A 17,501-nucleotide genomic window follows, 5' to 3' on the forward strand; every position below is an offset into this window, starting at 1 on the left:
CCTTTTATCTACTCTTCCTGAAAGCAATATCTTCTTGCCAAGATTTACAGTGTCTTTTCAAGGCTGCAGTGAACTGAATTCTACCAGAATGATGATTAGGGAATTTTGGTATTTCATCCACGTTACCAGTTGCCTTCAGCCTTAACCTCTGGAGACACAACGGCTCCACTAAAAACTATCATTTCAGCCATAGTGAGGGGGAAATGCATTGCTTTGTGTGCCACTTTGTCATTTTATGTAATGGAGTAATAGAAAAATGAATTACACCACCAGTTCACAAATCAGAAGCTTTCATTATTTCTAGTAAAATTCTTCCATAGTCACTCAGTAGTATTATCAAGATGAGTTCCTCCACATAAATCTCTGCCACATGGGTAGTATTTTTGTATACAGATCTTTAGAGTACTTTAAGTACTCCTATGTCGTATCAGATGTAGATGTACAGAAAGCCTCTCTCTGCCTTTGTAATTCTTATTCTACCCTTGTAACTGAAATATGTAATTTATGTAACAACTGTAAAGATGAAACAACTGAATGAATACCCTTCTGGTGACGTCCTTTTCTTTATCTGCCACACACTCTTCTCCTGTTTATCTATATAAAGAATTTCTGAGGGACACAGAAATTAAGACTTGAATAGAAATGATGGCAGATTTGCTGGGAGAAGAGAATGTTCCTGGACCATGTGATTTGGAACAGATCATGAGATGATAAGATGGAGCCACCAAATACTGAGTTTTCCCCTCTCATGGGCAACTTTGGGTACCCGATTATGGTCTGTGTATATACAGTGAGCAGGTGTGCAGATTCTGGGATGATTCAGATAAAATCAGGGGAAAAAAAATAAAAGGAAAAAAAGAAAAACAAACAAAACAAAGCAAAAAACACCACTGCTACCGACAACAAACAAAAAAAGAAAAAAAAAAACAGCAGCCATACCTACAGAATATAAGGAAGAGCGATTATAAAGTAAATAAATTTTAAACCCTAATCAGTGCCTCTCAACAAACACAATCTTTTTTGTTGCTTGAACAAACATGTACCGAGCATTTAATGGAGATCATTTTAGGCTCACTTAACCTCATTATTCAAAAATCTATAGCTCTTCTACAGATCAGAAAATCTGAAGGACAGTAATAGCTTTCATCCTGTTCAGAATATCTTTGAATCTTTCTAGGAATATATCCTGGAACACAGCTTCAGCTTTAGATTTACTGTTTTAAATGGTTAGTTTTATCACATAACCAACACCAAATAATGGAATAAGCACTCTGGAATTTAAGCTCTGAATTTACGTTCATCCTTTGATTTCCCATTTTTTGAGAAGAAAACTTCTAATCTTTTCTCGAGTTTAAACAGAAAATGTTTCCATTGTGCCAGGATTATTTTTAGTTTCTTTTCTTAAACTTGAAAGAGGATCTTTCATCCTCAAAATGGGCTCACTTCAGAAAACTCAGTGAGCATTTCCTATCATTCTTAGAAGACATTTAGAAAGAGCAATTCTCAGTGATCCACCCTCAGGTTTTCCCCTTTCTGAGTTTTAATGTTTTTGGATAGAGCAGGATTTTAAAATCAAAGTTAAAACCAGAAGCATGCACCCACGAATGGGTACAATTTCCCAACAAAGCCAGTGACTAGATTTCACACAAGACGGCATACAAAGGTCTATTGTCAATGTGAAACTGTCTTTGAGATCACCTCACCATCTCTTTTTAGACTCAGGAAGTCACCTCATTAATTTACCCTTTTGCCCATTAGAATAAAACCTTTTAAAGTGCTTCAGAGTTCTTTGTCTCCTCTTTATCTCTGTTTTTCCCCCATGTCTGAATTCTATGGTAGAGTAAAAGTCTCATCCCATACTGTGAAATGTGTTTTCCTTTCGTAAGGAATCTTTTCAAAGCAGATTAAGAATAAGCATAAGTCTTAGTACATATAAATAGTAGTCTTAGAAAGTCAGGAAAATAACTGCTTCCTTTGTTCACATGGATAGGATAAGAAGTAATTGGATTAAAATAATTAAAAAAAAAGTTTAAAAATTTCTTTACTTCTTTGCAGAAAGAGTGGTGAGGTATTAGAACAGACTGCATAGGGAAGTGATAGAGTTATCAGCCTTGGAATGACATGATACAGAGTGGTCACAAGCATGGATTGATTGTCAGACTAGATGATCTTTGTGGTCTTTCCAACCTTAATGATTCTATGCTTCCATGATTCCATGAAAATAATAAGTCAGAGATTAGTAAAAATTAAAGGAGTAATTAAGCACAGTTGCCTGAGGAGTCTATGGGATTTTTCTCTTTGAAAGACTTTAATTAGATACATCCAAAAATGGAACAAGCATGAATTAAGTAGAATGATCCTGCTTTCAGAATGACATTCTGATATTCCAGCCAGTGCCATTTTCTGTGGCACAACTCTGTACAACAGTTTTGGCTGTAAAAACTGCCTTTTCTAGATTGTCAACGTCAGTCTTAGATCAGATTCTTCCAGAAGTAAATAATTTAATTGGACAAATGAATGCAATGCAGTGTGTGATCAGTTATTTAATGAGAAGGATGGATTTCTTTCCAGTGCCAACCAATAATTTTTGTTTCCTACTGAGCAAGAATGCCTACTGAGCCACACTGAAGTACTGTCTTTTTATGGCACATAACAAATGACTAAAAGAAATTGGGTCATTGGAGTGTGAAAGGCAACATAGGTGTGTAGTAAAATAGAGGCTCTATCTTGAGATGCTCACTATCTCAAGCAGCCACAAAAGTCACAGAGGAAGTCCGAAGACAGAAATGCAATGAGATATGAAATCAAATAACCTTTGAGATCCTTTTCAACCCAGGCCATTCTATGATTCTGATTCTATGATTCTATGATTCTATGACTAAAATTTTTATCTGAACTTCTGTTTTACTAACAGCACTGCATTGCATGCACAAGGGCTTTCTTTTCTGAGATATTACCTTTGACTTAGATTTTTGACCTACAGGTTTGTCAAAGATTTACCAATCCACTGGATGAACTTCACTCCATCCTGGCTTGTTGTCACTTTTTGCCAGTCATTTGCTATTAGCCATTTCCAGAAGCCATATGCTGGTTTGGTGGACATTTGATCTGATCTCATACAGCTATGTTTATTTTCTGATGTTAGATTTTCAGATGTCTAGGACCTGTATTTCCCTTCAGAGACATATGCATCTCTTACTGACATAAGTAGAAGATGTGCTCGCTTGCCCATGGATTAACAAGGAAATTCTCTGATTATTGCCTGACAACAACACGTACGTATTTGAGCATATATGCAAACAAATCATCCCGGGGAATATAGAGCATTCCTGCAAGGGCAAAATGAAGACTTTCTTTCAAACATTCTCTGAGCTTCCCTCCATCCAAATTAGAGCTTGCTTACGTCTGTATTAGTAACTGTGAAATTGGACCGTAAGATGCAGTACTTATTGGAACTAGTCAACAAAAATGAATTTAAAACAGTGAGAAGAAAATAAGAAAAATAAGGTAGACTGACTTATTTTCAGTGCAAATATTTGCATCATTTCTCTATATGTAATCCTCAAGCCCTTGCTTACGGTGTTCTTACTTTAGCCTTCTGTTGTTCGTATTAGAAAAAGAAAAGGATTCTCCAAACATCTTTGACCAGCAACTCTACTGCTTCCATCTCCTGCAGGACATAGCTAGAGACTGCTATTGCTCAATTTGAGGGCCACTGAGCCACAAGGAGGCCAAGTACAGGGAACCACAGAGTTTCATTTCCAAACTAAGTCATTATCTAGTCTTCAATAGCTCTGGCTAAATATATTTTGGATGTAGAAGGTAAAACAGCTTTTAATTTCCTCAGTCTTTTATTGCTGCTGTAGAAAACAAACTTTTGTTTTAATTTGAATGACAAGGAAGGATCCGAATTAAAGTTGCTAATTACAGGGCATTTAATTAATAGCTATAATATGATTCTTTCTTGGGCTACAATCTGATGCCTGAAGAAGAGAAATCAGGTAAATGAGTGGGCGGCAGGCAGCTGTGTCACAGGCATCAGCATTCAGGTGAGGCTATAGCAGGCTTCTCAAAAATCCCTCAAAGGGGTGGCATGATTGTACACTGAAAATATTTTCTTAACTGCTTATTTTATCCCCACAGAAGAAATCTGAACACTTATACCATGTTTAGCTTCCACATTCTTGCCAAAGACACAGTGCAAGATATTCTAGATGGAAGAATTCTGGCAGATTTATTTTTCCCTGAAGCAGTGGAAATAGCCAAAAATGAAATTAGAGCATAATAAGGTCTGCAAAATTTCATTTCCTCGTTTATCTTACAATATCTTCTCAATTTCTCAAGTTTGGATTTGTACAAACACAGAAAAAGGCATGTTAACTACAGCACTCACCCACAACACTGGTCTAGTCTAAATCTATCCTCTCCTGGTTTATCCTCTTCCATTTCCCCTTGTCCTGTTGCTACCTGCCCTTATATAACATCCTATCTATGACAAGTGGACAGATTAAATGTCTACATTACTTATAATGGAATTAAGATGGCCCTATTTTTCTTCATTAACTATAGATGTGGTTAGTGCACATGAATATGTCTAAACTGTAGACATAAAAATATACTTACATGAATCTCACCCTGAGAACACTTGCTTCTTTTTGGTCAGGCCAAAAAAGGGAAGAAAGGGAACAAGACATCCATGGAAGATATTTCAGAGAAAGTGCATTTGCAAAGGAAAGCAGCCATAGTGCCATAAGACAGAGAAATAAGTAAGAAATGCATCTCAATTTGGCAAAAGAAATAAAATTAAAAAAAAAATCCAAAGCTTGTGCCAAAGAGAAAATATAGAGGTAGTAGTCTTAGCAATAGAGCTTTCAAGCCTGTTGAGAAAAGCTGCATTCCTTACATGCTGCCCTGAGGATCTCATCAGGATATCTTGCTTCACAGATACTGTTTTATTCCTGTTCCCATTCTGTTCATACTTGAAATAGCATCAGACCGTCCTTGTAATAATGCACCTGAAGAGCAGCAGGCAACTTTAGCTAGCTCCTGGTATACTTTATTTTGTGGTCAAAATACCATTTTTCTAATCTCTTTTGGGGTCCAATTGTTTATTTAGAATATGTGGTAATTTTGTGGTAAAGTCCCAGTAGGTAGACATTAAGATATTTTACTTCTTTGACAATTACATGGACTTTTCCTACTGTTCGACATGGTGGAAGGAAGGGATGCCATACAGAGGGACCTCGACAGACTGGGTGGCTAGGTGGGCCTGGGTGAACCTGATGAGGTTCAACATGGCAAAGTGCAGAGTTTTGCACTTGGGCTGGAGGAATCCCAGACATCCATACAGACTGGAAGGAATGGTCCTTGAGAGCAGCCCTGCTGAGAAGGACCTGGAGGTCTTGACAGATGAAAAACTTAACATGAGCCAGCAGTCTGCCCTTGCAGCTCGGAAGGCAAATGGTATCCTGGGTTCCATCAGAAGAGGGGTGGCCAGCAGGGACAGGGAGATGATTGTCCCCCTCACTCTGCTCTTGTGAGGCCCCATCTGGAGTACTGTGTCCAGGTATGGAGTCCCCAGTACAAGAAAGACAGAGAGCTGTTGGAGAAGGTCCAGAGGAGAGATGATCAGGGGACTGGAGCACCACCCCTATGAAGACAGGCTGAGGGAGTTGGGCTTGTTCAGCCTGGAGAAAAGAAGGCTGCAGGGTGACCTCACTGCAGCATTTCAATACCTAAAGGGAGCCTACAGAGGGGAGGGGAATCAACTCTTTGAAAGGGTAGATAAGAGGAGGACAAGGAGAAATGGTTTGAAGCTGAGGGAAGGGAGATTTAGGTTGGATGTCAGGGGGAAATTCTTTACAGAGACAGTGGTGAGGTGCTGGAACAGGCTGCCCAGAGAAGTTGTGGATGCCCCGTTCATCCCTGGAGGTGTTAAAGGCCAGATTGGATGGAGCCCTGGGCAGCCTGGTCTAGTATTAAATGTGGAGGTTGGTGGCCCTGCATGTGGCAGTGGGGTTGGAGATTCATGATCCTTGATGTCCCTTCCAACCCAGGCCACCCTGAGATTCTTTGATTTTGTGGTTCACCTACTGGGTGAACATATCTGAGCATTTTTCTTTCTCCCCATAGATATCAGAGAAGGAACCTCTGGTACCACTGAAACCCATGTAAGAAGTTTCACCTATTTGTTGCCTTTAGTTCAGTAGGGACAGATCAGTACATCGGCTGAAAAAAAGGAAGAAAAGGATATAGATATTAACCTCTTCTTTTTGGAGCTTCCTAATTCATATCTATCCAGAAGCCACATCAGCAGTTCTTAACACTACTTGAATGAGGTTGCATACTTACGTTACGCATTTTAAACTGCTATAAATAAAGGGAATGATACAAACCAAATGACTGTGTGTGTGCTTTCCCTCTCATAAAGATCTTATTAGAACTGGCCAGATTTATGTTTGCATGGACGTCATGGCAATAAAGTGTTTCTTTGTACAATACGTGCCACTGCAACACAGCTGACATTACTTTCTGCCTTTTAGATAGTGCGTGTCTAGAAGAGATCATGAGTGTGGGCTTTACATATGCATCACTGAACTGTCTTTCATTTTGCCCTTCTCTGATGAGATGGGCTTTAATTGTGCAGCATTACTCACCTTCCCAGTAGCAAAAATTCTCCAGCAAGTCCCAGGCGCCTCATAGCCATTAAGAGCCCTCTCACAGTCATGCCTTCACAGAAACAGGCAACCACTCTTGCCTTGGGCAGGTGGCTCCGAAGCTTCCGCAGTAACTTGTCAAAGCTCTGCTCACCAGCATTGCTATAGATCTTGTAGGAATGTGCAATGCAGATCCCTTCCTTGGCCGCCATATCTTTGAATGCTTCCATTCCACTTTCACCATAGTTTCCTACATGCAAACAGAAATGTTTATGAATACTTTGAAATTTGCAGTAGCTTCTATTTCTTTGGGAACAGCAAATATTTTAAAGAGTACATAATATATCTGCACAGGGATCTCTGTATCCATCTTATGAAAATAACATCAACTCTTCAATTTATTCATCCATTTTTCAAGCCAGATAAACAAAATTTCCTAAGAAACCTGACTTTTATTTAGTAATCTTTTCTGTTGAAAACAAAAGCTGTTAATTATCTCAATAAATGTATCTGTTCAAAATGTCTACAGCAAAGTATATATAAATTAAGCATTGATTTCTGATTCTCTTAAGTTGACTGAATGTGGTCAGTTGCTCTGGAGCTTACTTCAAAATATCTAAAAATAAATGTTTGGGATATATTCTTAGGTGTAATTTTTTTGAATGTAAATGAAACAAAAAAATAATTAATAACAACACAAGTTTGTTCATAATGAAATCTGAACACAACAACATTCTTTACCAGGCCTGCTGAAAAACACAGTGCTTAAACAGTAGACGTACTGATCCCACTTACTATCACACTGACCAGGACTGTCTTCCTGGTTCCGTGTGCTCCTCCCTCTGGCTTTCTAAATCTGCTTCTTGTCTAATTTAAATCAGAAGGAATTAGAGACAGAAACTCTGTCTTCTCCAAAGTACTGTCTTAACTTCAGAGTACTATTCCACAAAAACACAGTCAATATGTTAATAAGACTGAATGAGCTTGTTAGAGCAATGCCTTTGCAATGAACTGCTGATCTTTTGCTTCTGTTTGTGTGCAGATAGAAGACTCTGTGAGGAAAAATATTTTTTCAGCATAGATAACAGCATGTAAGACAATAGTGAAAATATATGCGAAGTAGTGAGAGTCATAAAACAGGATTTGAACTCTCACTGTCCTCATCTGTTTTTGTGACTTTGGACATTGGATCACTCAGCCTGCCCATATAGGATGATCTTAGAGGCTTTTTCTGATCTTGGTGATTCTATGATTCAGTTATTCTATTGCTTCTAGATTTTAAAGCCTGTATTAAGTTCCAGTATATGAACACAAAAGACTCTATTTCAACTTCAAAGATCATCTGAATAACCAAAAGAGACAGAGTGGAAGAAAGGAAATATTGCAAAAACTTCATGTCACATCAGAAACGAATCACTGAGATCTTGATGCTGGCAACTCAAATGCAGCTCGCCCTGCGTGATAAGCGCCAATTTTCATTTTCCTCCCAGCTGTGACAAGGTCTGATGGAAAATCCATTACTTTGCAAACTGTGTGTGGATTTTTAAACTCTTGTAGCAGTGCTTCTTGGGAGTTGTAAATCAGACACTCAGTGCTTTCTCATGTGCCAGGCTCATAGGGCAAAAATTTCCTGTGGTGTATCAGCATCAAGTGATTCCCATGAGATGCTGAGGGAGTTCAGCTGGAGTTCAAAAACGTGGAGTCTCATGAAAGACTTATTACAGCCTCAAAAGACAGTCTAGAGGAAAAATAGGGGTCAGTCACAAAGAACTTCCATAGACCCTGAGGCCATCTAAAGTACAACTTGACAGTTTGACAAGAAATAGAGTTTATTTAGAGTTATTACTTTGCTTAAAGTTATTCTTATTTAGTCAGTATGGATCAAAGTTAAATGTTTTGTTTCACTTTCCCTAACAGAGAAAAGTTGTACCAAGTTTTGCTGCAGAGTATAGATGTTTGAGGAAAAAAACTGAATTCATAATATATCTCAAAGAAATAGAAATTGTGAAAACTTCATTTTCTATCAAGAAATTGTTAGTGAAAAATTCCTGACTTACAGAGCTTGATCTCTTCAGTGTTCCAAACACTGAACTCTTTGGAAATGTTATAAACATCCAAAACTGTTACCCCAAAGCTTGCTATAAAGCTAAGAACAGGCTTAATTACAGTACTGAAAAAGTAGTACGTCTTGTGATGAGCACAGAATCAATTGAGCAGGAAGGAATTAGATACTGAAAGGTCACTTTCACATCTCCCCTAAGCCTTCTCTTCTCCAAGCTGAAAAACCTCAACACTTCATAAAACACATTAATTCTTTTCATGCCTTTTCCATTACACAAATACTATCATCTCATCATTTATCAGGACAGGGAGGTTTTGTGAAACCATACAGAAATCAGTGCCTCACAAAAAATGAGAGAAAACATGCTGAACTACAAAGGCCAGTTAGAAAAGTGAGACTTTCTTAACATTTGGAACAAATCCATCCCAGCACTCTGAATCTGCAAGTGAGTGAGTTTTCCAACTGGGAAAATTATAGCTGGCTGAACTCAAGAGAGATATGTTGGAAACAGAAAGCCATATTTTTTTCTTCAAGATATTCATACAAACACACCAGTGGAGATTTTGTCATGATCATTTCTGATTAGACACTACTTCTTTAATTATTCATAGTGAATTCCCCTGTTTTGCTAGAGGTTTGATGAGTTATGTATGTTTAATTTGAGTAATACTTTGGGGATAAGGAACACTTCTTGATGGATAAAGGAATAATTCTCTATTAAATTCCTTTGCATTGCACATTACAGTTAATTTCTTCTGAGCGATCTTTTGGTGGAAAACTTGTATGTGTACAAAGGTGCACATATAGCACAGGGAGTGGAAAACTAGGGAAAGTATAGTATATCATTTCCTCAAGAATGAGATGAGGTTCACAGTGGAGAGCATTTCCTTTCTGTGTGGAACTGGGTTTCTCATAGATATTTGATTCTTGGAATATACTTTTATTTTTCCATAATAGAAAATTGCCCACACTGACACAGGAAGAACAAATTTCCACCACCAGGGTAGTTCCCTGTCTTTAGCAAGTTCTAGGAGTCAAGGAGAAATATTTTTGGGCTTACGCATATGTCTGGCCAAGGCACGGATTTCTGTTGAGAAGAGCAATTTTTTAGTTTCACTTCTAAGTGAAAATCTGGAACCAGTGCAACATCTTCTGTGAGTTCCCTGTGACAGAAGTTGCCTACAACCTGGCAGTCTTGCCATGAAGCTATTCTGTTTCTACTTATAAACTTAATGAAAATTCCTAAGAAAAAATTTGAACAGAAGGGAAGGATTGATTTACTGCTATTTGTCTAATTCCAATTCATCAGAAAAAGCTTCCACAAACAACAAAAGCTAGAACTGATGTACGGTCAGTTTATAGTCCTCCACCACCAAATTCCATCTCTGTTTCAGTGTTAGGAAAGCTGCGTCCTTATATTGTACTAGTGTCCATCTCATCTTGAAAGCTTGTGGCATCATCAGAACTGCTAGATACTGGTGACTTTTTGGAAATACGTTACTGTACTCACAGCAACAATGGGCAGCTGTGTTCTTATACCAGCCTGAATCCTGTATGTTGCCTACCTGAATGTCTGGTATTAATCTACATTTAAAAACTGCTCTCACATGTTTCTGCATGTTTTAAATAAACAAGCAATAAAAAAAAAAATGAAATAAAAACCATTGATTACATCAGCATCAGCAATGCTTATCCTTGCTTCCAAGTTGTAAATTTGTGCCAAACTGAGCCAAGTCTCCCAGTCTATATTCCAACTGCAGCAATCTGTTAGTTCCACTTTCAGTGATTCAATACTAGAAAGAAGCTATTAAGAAGCTTAACAAGGACAGATTGTGCTTTTTTCCAGATGAGGGTTAATATAGTACAGTGCATAATAATACTTCAATCTGATAGAACAGGGTCAGGAAAACTGCCGGTTGCTCTTGCTGCTCCTTCTGCCAGCAATTGAGCCAATTGAACCATCGGAACATAACTACGTTACCCAGCAAAAAAAGCAAGGTTTTAAACCTAAAAATAATTTTTAAAAGTACGCTGGGATTTCTTTATGGAATACAGAATGGCTTTTTTTCCTTGTTGGCTTATCTATAATAGTTTGCTGCATGTACATATTTTGTACATTTTTGGGCTTATAAGAGACATTAATTGAACCAGCCTTTATGGAAGATTTAGTAAGTAAAATTGCTTCAAGACATGAAGTTCACCGTAAAAATTCAGGAAGTCAAAGAATAGCAGCCTCAAGAAATTGAAGGTATACATTATACTATTCATTAGCTAGAAATAAGCCTATCAATCACAGAGAAATACTTCCAAAATTTTAATAGTGAAGAGTATAACACAGAATAATATTTTATTCTGGATCTGAACCATGGGAAAAAAAAAAAAAAGAAAGTCAACTTAAAATTCTCAGTAGATATTTTGCAATCAATACAGAGGATAGAGGATATAAACCTTCAGGGTTTTTTTTGTGTGTGTGTGTTTTGGTTTTTTTTTTATTTGCTCTTATTACATCAACAGGATGAACTTCACCAGAAATACCAAAAAAAAATCTAAGTAGGTATAATTTTGAAAATACATGTGGGAGTAATTGAAGATATTTATGAAAGGCAACATGTTCACGGATTATCAAGATGATCTTCCTGAGAGGTAATGTGTAGTATTGTCTCTCTCAGATTGTGATGTTAGAAGCCTCTCTGACTGCTACACCTGAAATTAATCATGGCAAAACACAAGTAGTATCTACCCACTACCCCCTCTTAACGCAAATTTGTCCTGTTATATGCAATTAGCTTTTACATATGAGAAGTTTTTTTCTTTCTTCCTTTGGCAGAAGGCTGGATGGGGCTTTGAGCAACCTGGTCTAGAGGGAGGTGTCCCTGGCAAAAGCAGGGTTGCTGGAACTAGACGATCTTAAGGTCTCTTCCAACTCAAAACATTCTATGATTCTGTAAGATTGGTTTATTGCACCCCATGAAGGGCCAAATGACTATGTCAATAGAAGATTTTTGCAATGAAATGACTGCAAGAGCAATGCAACCAGCCAATTTTGATTGGACTTGAAGAGTTATCAGGCAGCTATAAAGCAGCAAAGGCATGGCACGTGGCAAAAATTCTCCATGATTCATTTAAGAAAGATACCTGCTCTTTCCTAAATCTTGCTGTTACTGCCTTCTTTAAGCACAGACTACTGTGAAGTGATATGGAGTGTGTGACCCAACAGCTGAAGCTTTCCAAGGGACACAAAAAACAGATGACTGTATTTATGACTCTGTTCTTATCTATCCATATGATCGTGGAGAACCATCAATTTATTTGGGTGGTCATATTTTCTATTCAAATTGTAAGCTCTTCAAACAGGATTTATTAACACTGGTATTCAGTATTCATAAAACTCAGACACAGAAGGATTCACAGTATATCTGGTGGCTTTGTAAATGAATACAGTACAATACAAATGCTGTCATTATAATGGAATATTACTTACCATGACATCATACTAGATATAAAATTATTTTCCTTTTCTGTGAACAGTTTTGAGATTTTTATTTTTCTCCACTTAAGGACAAGAAACATTTCAATAATCTCAAAAATACTGGCCAAACAAAAAAGCCTGCTTCTAATCTTCTTAAGAATCAATTCAGCATGATTGAAGTAATTTGTTGAAATTATATTTAATTTCAGTATTGACTATCTTATTATTTTAGCATAAGCCTCCTGTTGCTTCTATGATATAATATAAAAATATGCATTCTGAATAAGAAAGTTTGTTTTTATTTCAAAACCAGTAAATTAAATACAATGATGTTCAAAAATTCAATATATTTTAAGTAAGTAATGGGGCTCCTCCCTGTGAGTTTTGTAAGTTCTAGCCATGAGGTGTTTTCAGGAAGTTTTCATTGAAATCTTTATAGACCATTTTAGTAAAGAAAGCGTTTCCTGGTTTTTATTGGGATAGAGGCAATTTTCTTCATTGTGACAGTGCTTTGGATTTAGGATGAGAATAATGTTGATAGCACACTGATATTTTCATTGTTACTGGGCAGTGTTTCCATTAAGGCAAGAACTATTCAGCTTCTCATGCTGCTTTCCAAATGAGGTAGTTGAAGGCGCACAAGAAGCTGGGAGATGACAGAACCAGGACAACTACTGGCCAAAAAGTTATCCCACATCATATAACATCATTGTGAACAACAAAACTGGGGAGGAGTTGGCCTTAACAGGGCAGTTGATGCTTAAGAACTAATTTGAGATTTGTCAGTGAATGGTAAGAAATTACATTGTGCATCATTCATTTTGTATATATAATTATTATTATGTTCTCGTCCTTTTCTGTCCTAATAAACTGCTTTTATCTAAACCCACAGGTGTTCAGAATTCTCATCCCCATCCCACTGAGGAAATGAGCAAACAGCTGTGTGGCACTGAGCTGCCTGCCAGATTAAACCATAACATAATATACAAAAAGCAAAGCCATACCTAATTAAATTATATATAGGGTAGATTTTGATTAAGTTTAAAGAGGAAATTCTTCTCCATGAGAGTAATGAGGCAGTGGAACATGTTGCCCAGAGAAGTTTAATAGATGCTCCATTCCTAGATAGGTTCAAGTCTGGATTGGATGGGATATGGGGTAACCTGGTCTAGTGTGAGGTGTCCCTGCCCATAGGGACAGTCCCCCCCAAAGCGGTGTTGAACCAGTTGTAGACATAATCTGCCTAGACACTAATAAAGCCTTTTACATTGCTTCCCAGAACAGCAGCTAACCACCAACTCACCTCCTTACAGGTAGTTTTAAAGAGTGACAAGATCTCCCCTTAGCCTCCTCTTCTCCACACTGTATAATCTCAGTTCCCTCAGCTGTTCCTCATAAGACCTGTGCTCCAAGTCAATATGCACCTCTAGCCTACTCACTGGCAGGGCAGCACAAGAAGCCAAAATCCTTGACTTGGTGAACTTACTGCTCTGCAAAACTAAAACACTGATGTGTTTTCAATTCTCTGGAATCCAAAAGACAGCATCATACCAGCCACTATGAAGAAACAGGACCCTCATGAAAGCTCATATTTGCCTTATTCTGCCAATAACCACACCATGTTTATTATAGAAACAGTTACTTTGTATGTCTAACACCTATTTTAGTAATCACACCTAGTATTTCCTACAGTAATTGTAGAAGACAACAAGACTGTGTCTTAGAGAGTACCTTAATTTCATTTTAAATGATTGTGCATATTCATATTCAGCTTGTTCTTTTGGGATAAGCAGGTTTCCTGTCCCAGTATGAACTCTCAGAGCATCCATGACAATCAGAAATCCATGCATAAATACAGTGGTAACTGGAAAACAGATCTGTGACTGTTTGCATTTATCAGGAATGCTTTTCAAAAGATTTTTATGAGGATGACATGAAGGGGACATACCAATGTTTCCTAAAGCACAATATGTCTTCAAAAACAGCAAAGAATCCCTGACTAACTTGGTGTCCTTCACTATAGAGTGACAGAATTGGTGAAAAAGTGAAGTTGATGACATGGGCAAAGTCTTCAATATAGTCCCACACAATTTTCTTGTCTCTAAATTGGAAAGACATTAATGTGATGGATGGACTATTTGATGGATGAGGAATTGGCTGGATGTCTACATCCAAACAGTGACAGTCAGTGTCTCAGATCCAGTGGCAAGTTAAGTCCTTCAGAATTCTGTATTGGGACTTACTTATATGATACTATCACACAGGCAGAGAGATTGAATGCATCTTCAGCAAGTTTGCTGAGGGAAAAGGCTCCATCCAGATGGACCTTGATATGCTTTAGAGGTGGACCCATGAAAACCATATTCAACAAGGCCAAGCACAAGGTCCTGATTATGGGTCAGGGTAATTCCAAACATCAATACAGACTGGATGATAAATATATAGAGAGCAATCCTGAGGAAAGGACTTGGAAATGTGGGTTGATGAAAAAGTTCAACATGATCAGGCAATATGTGCTTGCAACTCAGAAGGCCAATGATATACTGGGCTGCAATAAAATAATTGCAGCTAGGAGGTCAAGGGTGATTGAGATCCTACCTGTAATACTTCATTCAGCTCTGGCTCCCACAGCAAAAGAAAGACATGGAACTGTTAGTGTGAGTCCAGACGAGGGTCACAAGGATGTTGAGAGGGCTGGAGCAGGTTTAGACACCCAGGCTTGTTTAACCTGGAGAAGACTCCAAGGAAACCTTACAGCAGTTTTCCAGTACCTGAGGGGAGCCTGGTAGAAAGCTGGGAAGGGACATTTTACAAAGGCATGGAGTGATAGGACAAAGGATAATGGTTTTAAATTAAAGTAGAGTTGATTCTGAATGGATATTTGGAAGAAATTTTTCACTGTGAGGGTGGTGAGACATTGGCATATGTTGCCCAGAGATGTGGGTTCCCAGATCCCTGAAAGTGTTCAGTGCCACACCACAGGGGACTTTCAGCAACCTGACCTACTGGAAGGTATACTTGCTCGTGGCAAGGGGGTTGACAAGTCTATTATCAGAGTAGCAAAACTTTCCCACAATACACTCAGCTACAGAAAAGAAAAAAATAATGAAGAACTTTTCCTTCAGGAAATGAAATGAATGAAATGAAATTAATCCATCCTGACATGGACTGCAAGAGCCATGTTGATTCTTTTCGGGATCAAAAGACTAAGACATTCCTGTTCTCCATCTCGTTACAATGTACTACATCATTATATTAGTAAGAACACTCAAGCATTACACTTGCCTTCTCTTCACTCTGGAGTAATATGTGCTAAGAATTTATGACATATGTTTCATGAGCAAGTGTATTTTCTTCAGGAAGGCTCTAACGTCATAGAATCGTAGAATCATAACATTGTTGGAAGGAATGCTTAAAGATCCTGCTAAAGAGTCTTTCCCTTCAATGTGAACCCACATGAACAGCATGCAAGGCAAAGTGCAAGGTTCTACACCTGCATAGAGGCAATCCCAAAAGTCAGTACAGACTGTATGAGAAATGGACAAGTGTTCAGCCATGAGAAAAAGGACTTAAGTTGCTGATCAACACTAGTTGATGAAAAGCTTGATGTGAGCTGTCAGTGTATGCTTGCATTCCAGAAATCCAATGATATCCTGAGAGGCATCAAAAGAAATTTTGTTGGCAAAAAAGGGAGATGATTATTTTACTCTACTCTGATGAGGCCCTGCTTGTAGCACTGTATCCAGGTTTGCCTATGACTCTCTTTAACTTGAATGCCTATATTGGAATGGGTGGAGCAAAGGGAACCATTTTTATCACGTTTGAAGATACACTGCAAGTTTTAGAAATTGAAGAATCAATACTGTAACTTGGCATACCAGAATAATGAGTATTCAGAGCACTCAGGAAGACTGCTCATTTGGCTAGATCTCCCCCATCTTATACCCTTTAGTTGGCATGATTTCCAAGATAACACCGACACTAAAGATGTGCTTTGGAAAATACTGTTAGGTACTCCCATAGTCTGTTAATATGGTCCATAGGTGCTGGAAGGTTATTCTGGAATGCTGGACTTTTTTTATAAAGATACAGAATAGAAAACTTTGGGCCAAAGAGCAGACAGTGAAATGATCAGAGGATCTGAAACTCTTTTTGACTGTGATATGCTCAAGAGCAGAGAAACTTACGGCCTCATCTGATGTGCTAAACACTGGCATCTATCATATTTGATGTTTTTAATTAATAATCTGAAAAGGAAGTAAACAATGTTGATGGAAGTTGTGAATGAAATTGAGCTGGACAACACTGAGGATAGCAGTCATGGTATAGAAATATTGCAAAGGTTTCCAGAGGTATTATTTAGTTGGCTAGATATGTTTAGTTGGGAAAAGAAACTAGCTCATCTTAACATCCTTCAGCTAAAAAAATTCTACACTGAGTAGAAGATAGTTACAAAATGCAGAAAGAAAACAATGCGATTTTGAAATGACATATGAATTAATAAGCATATAAAAAAAGCATATGTGTAATTTTTATCTTCAATTTTTTAATTAACTAAGCTAGCTTAGATTTTGAGGGGAAATAAAAGTGATTTCTGAGCAGTTTGAAATGAATTTTACTCTTCTGAATGTTTTACTGTGGGTTGAGGATGGGAAGCAAGGTAATTATTTTTATTGGAACTCCATTCCTTAAACAGACATTAATATTCTCTAGTGAGGACTATTAAAAAGGATGGCAGAAATAGAGTCTCATTTATCTCTGATGATGGAGTATGAGCCTGAATCTCCTCCTGTGGATGGCCTAAACTCCATGTCAGAATGTAATCTGGGAAGTTCTCTTAAATTTTTGGTGGTGGTTATCCATTTTCCTAAAATTATATTTAGTCTTGCTTATCACACTAGAACATTTTCTGAACTGACTGTGCCAACAGAACTTCCATCTTTACATGTGTAGGCTCTTGTCAACTATAAAATGTAAGACAGCATGATGTTCACTAATAGCTCATCAGAAGTTGTCATGGGACTTGACATTCTAAATATAAGAATGAAAAATCGGGACATGATTACCATCTGCTTCCTACAACAATAAGGTATAAATGCAAACATTTTAAATATACAATTCACACAGAAAGTAATTAGAGTAACTACTAGCAAGAAAAAGACAATTTTTCACAGTAAAAAGACTGTTTTTCAAAGAAAAATAATTTCCCCTACCTGAAATAAATCCATAAAACTACATTGCAAGAAAAGATCTTAAAAGGCCTGAATTAAGAACTAAGCTTTAGTTTAATGTTTGTTCAGTGTCTAGCATGTTA

At 37.7% G+C, this 17,501-nt stretch overlaps 1 protein-coding gene across 3 annotated transcripts in view; it reads right to left on the reverse strand.

The window, feature by feature from the left end:
- The window catches only part of GRM5 (glutamate metabotropic receptor 5), a 242,780-nt gene that overhangs the window by 127,510 nt on the left and 97,769 nt on the right, over positions 1–17,501 (reverse strand). For all 3 annotated transcript variants that reach the window (XM_052669479.1, XM_052669497.1, XM_052669488.1), the window contains one exon: positions 6,657–6,906. In XM_052669479.1, the coding sequence (XP_052525439.1) occupies positions 6,657–6,906 (250 nt within the window). The remainder of the gene's footprint in view (positions 1–6,656; positions 6,907–17,501) is intronic.

Source organism: Tympanuchus pallidicinctus, unplaced genomic scaffold, assembly GCF_026119805.1.
Source record: "Tympanuchus pallidicinctus isolate F22 unplaced genomic scaffold, pur_lepc_1.0 scaffold11, whole genome shotgun sequence".
Lineage (NCBI taxonomy): Eukaryota > Metazoa > Chordata > Aves > Galliformes > Phasianidae > Tympanuchus > Tympanuchus pallidicinctus.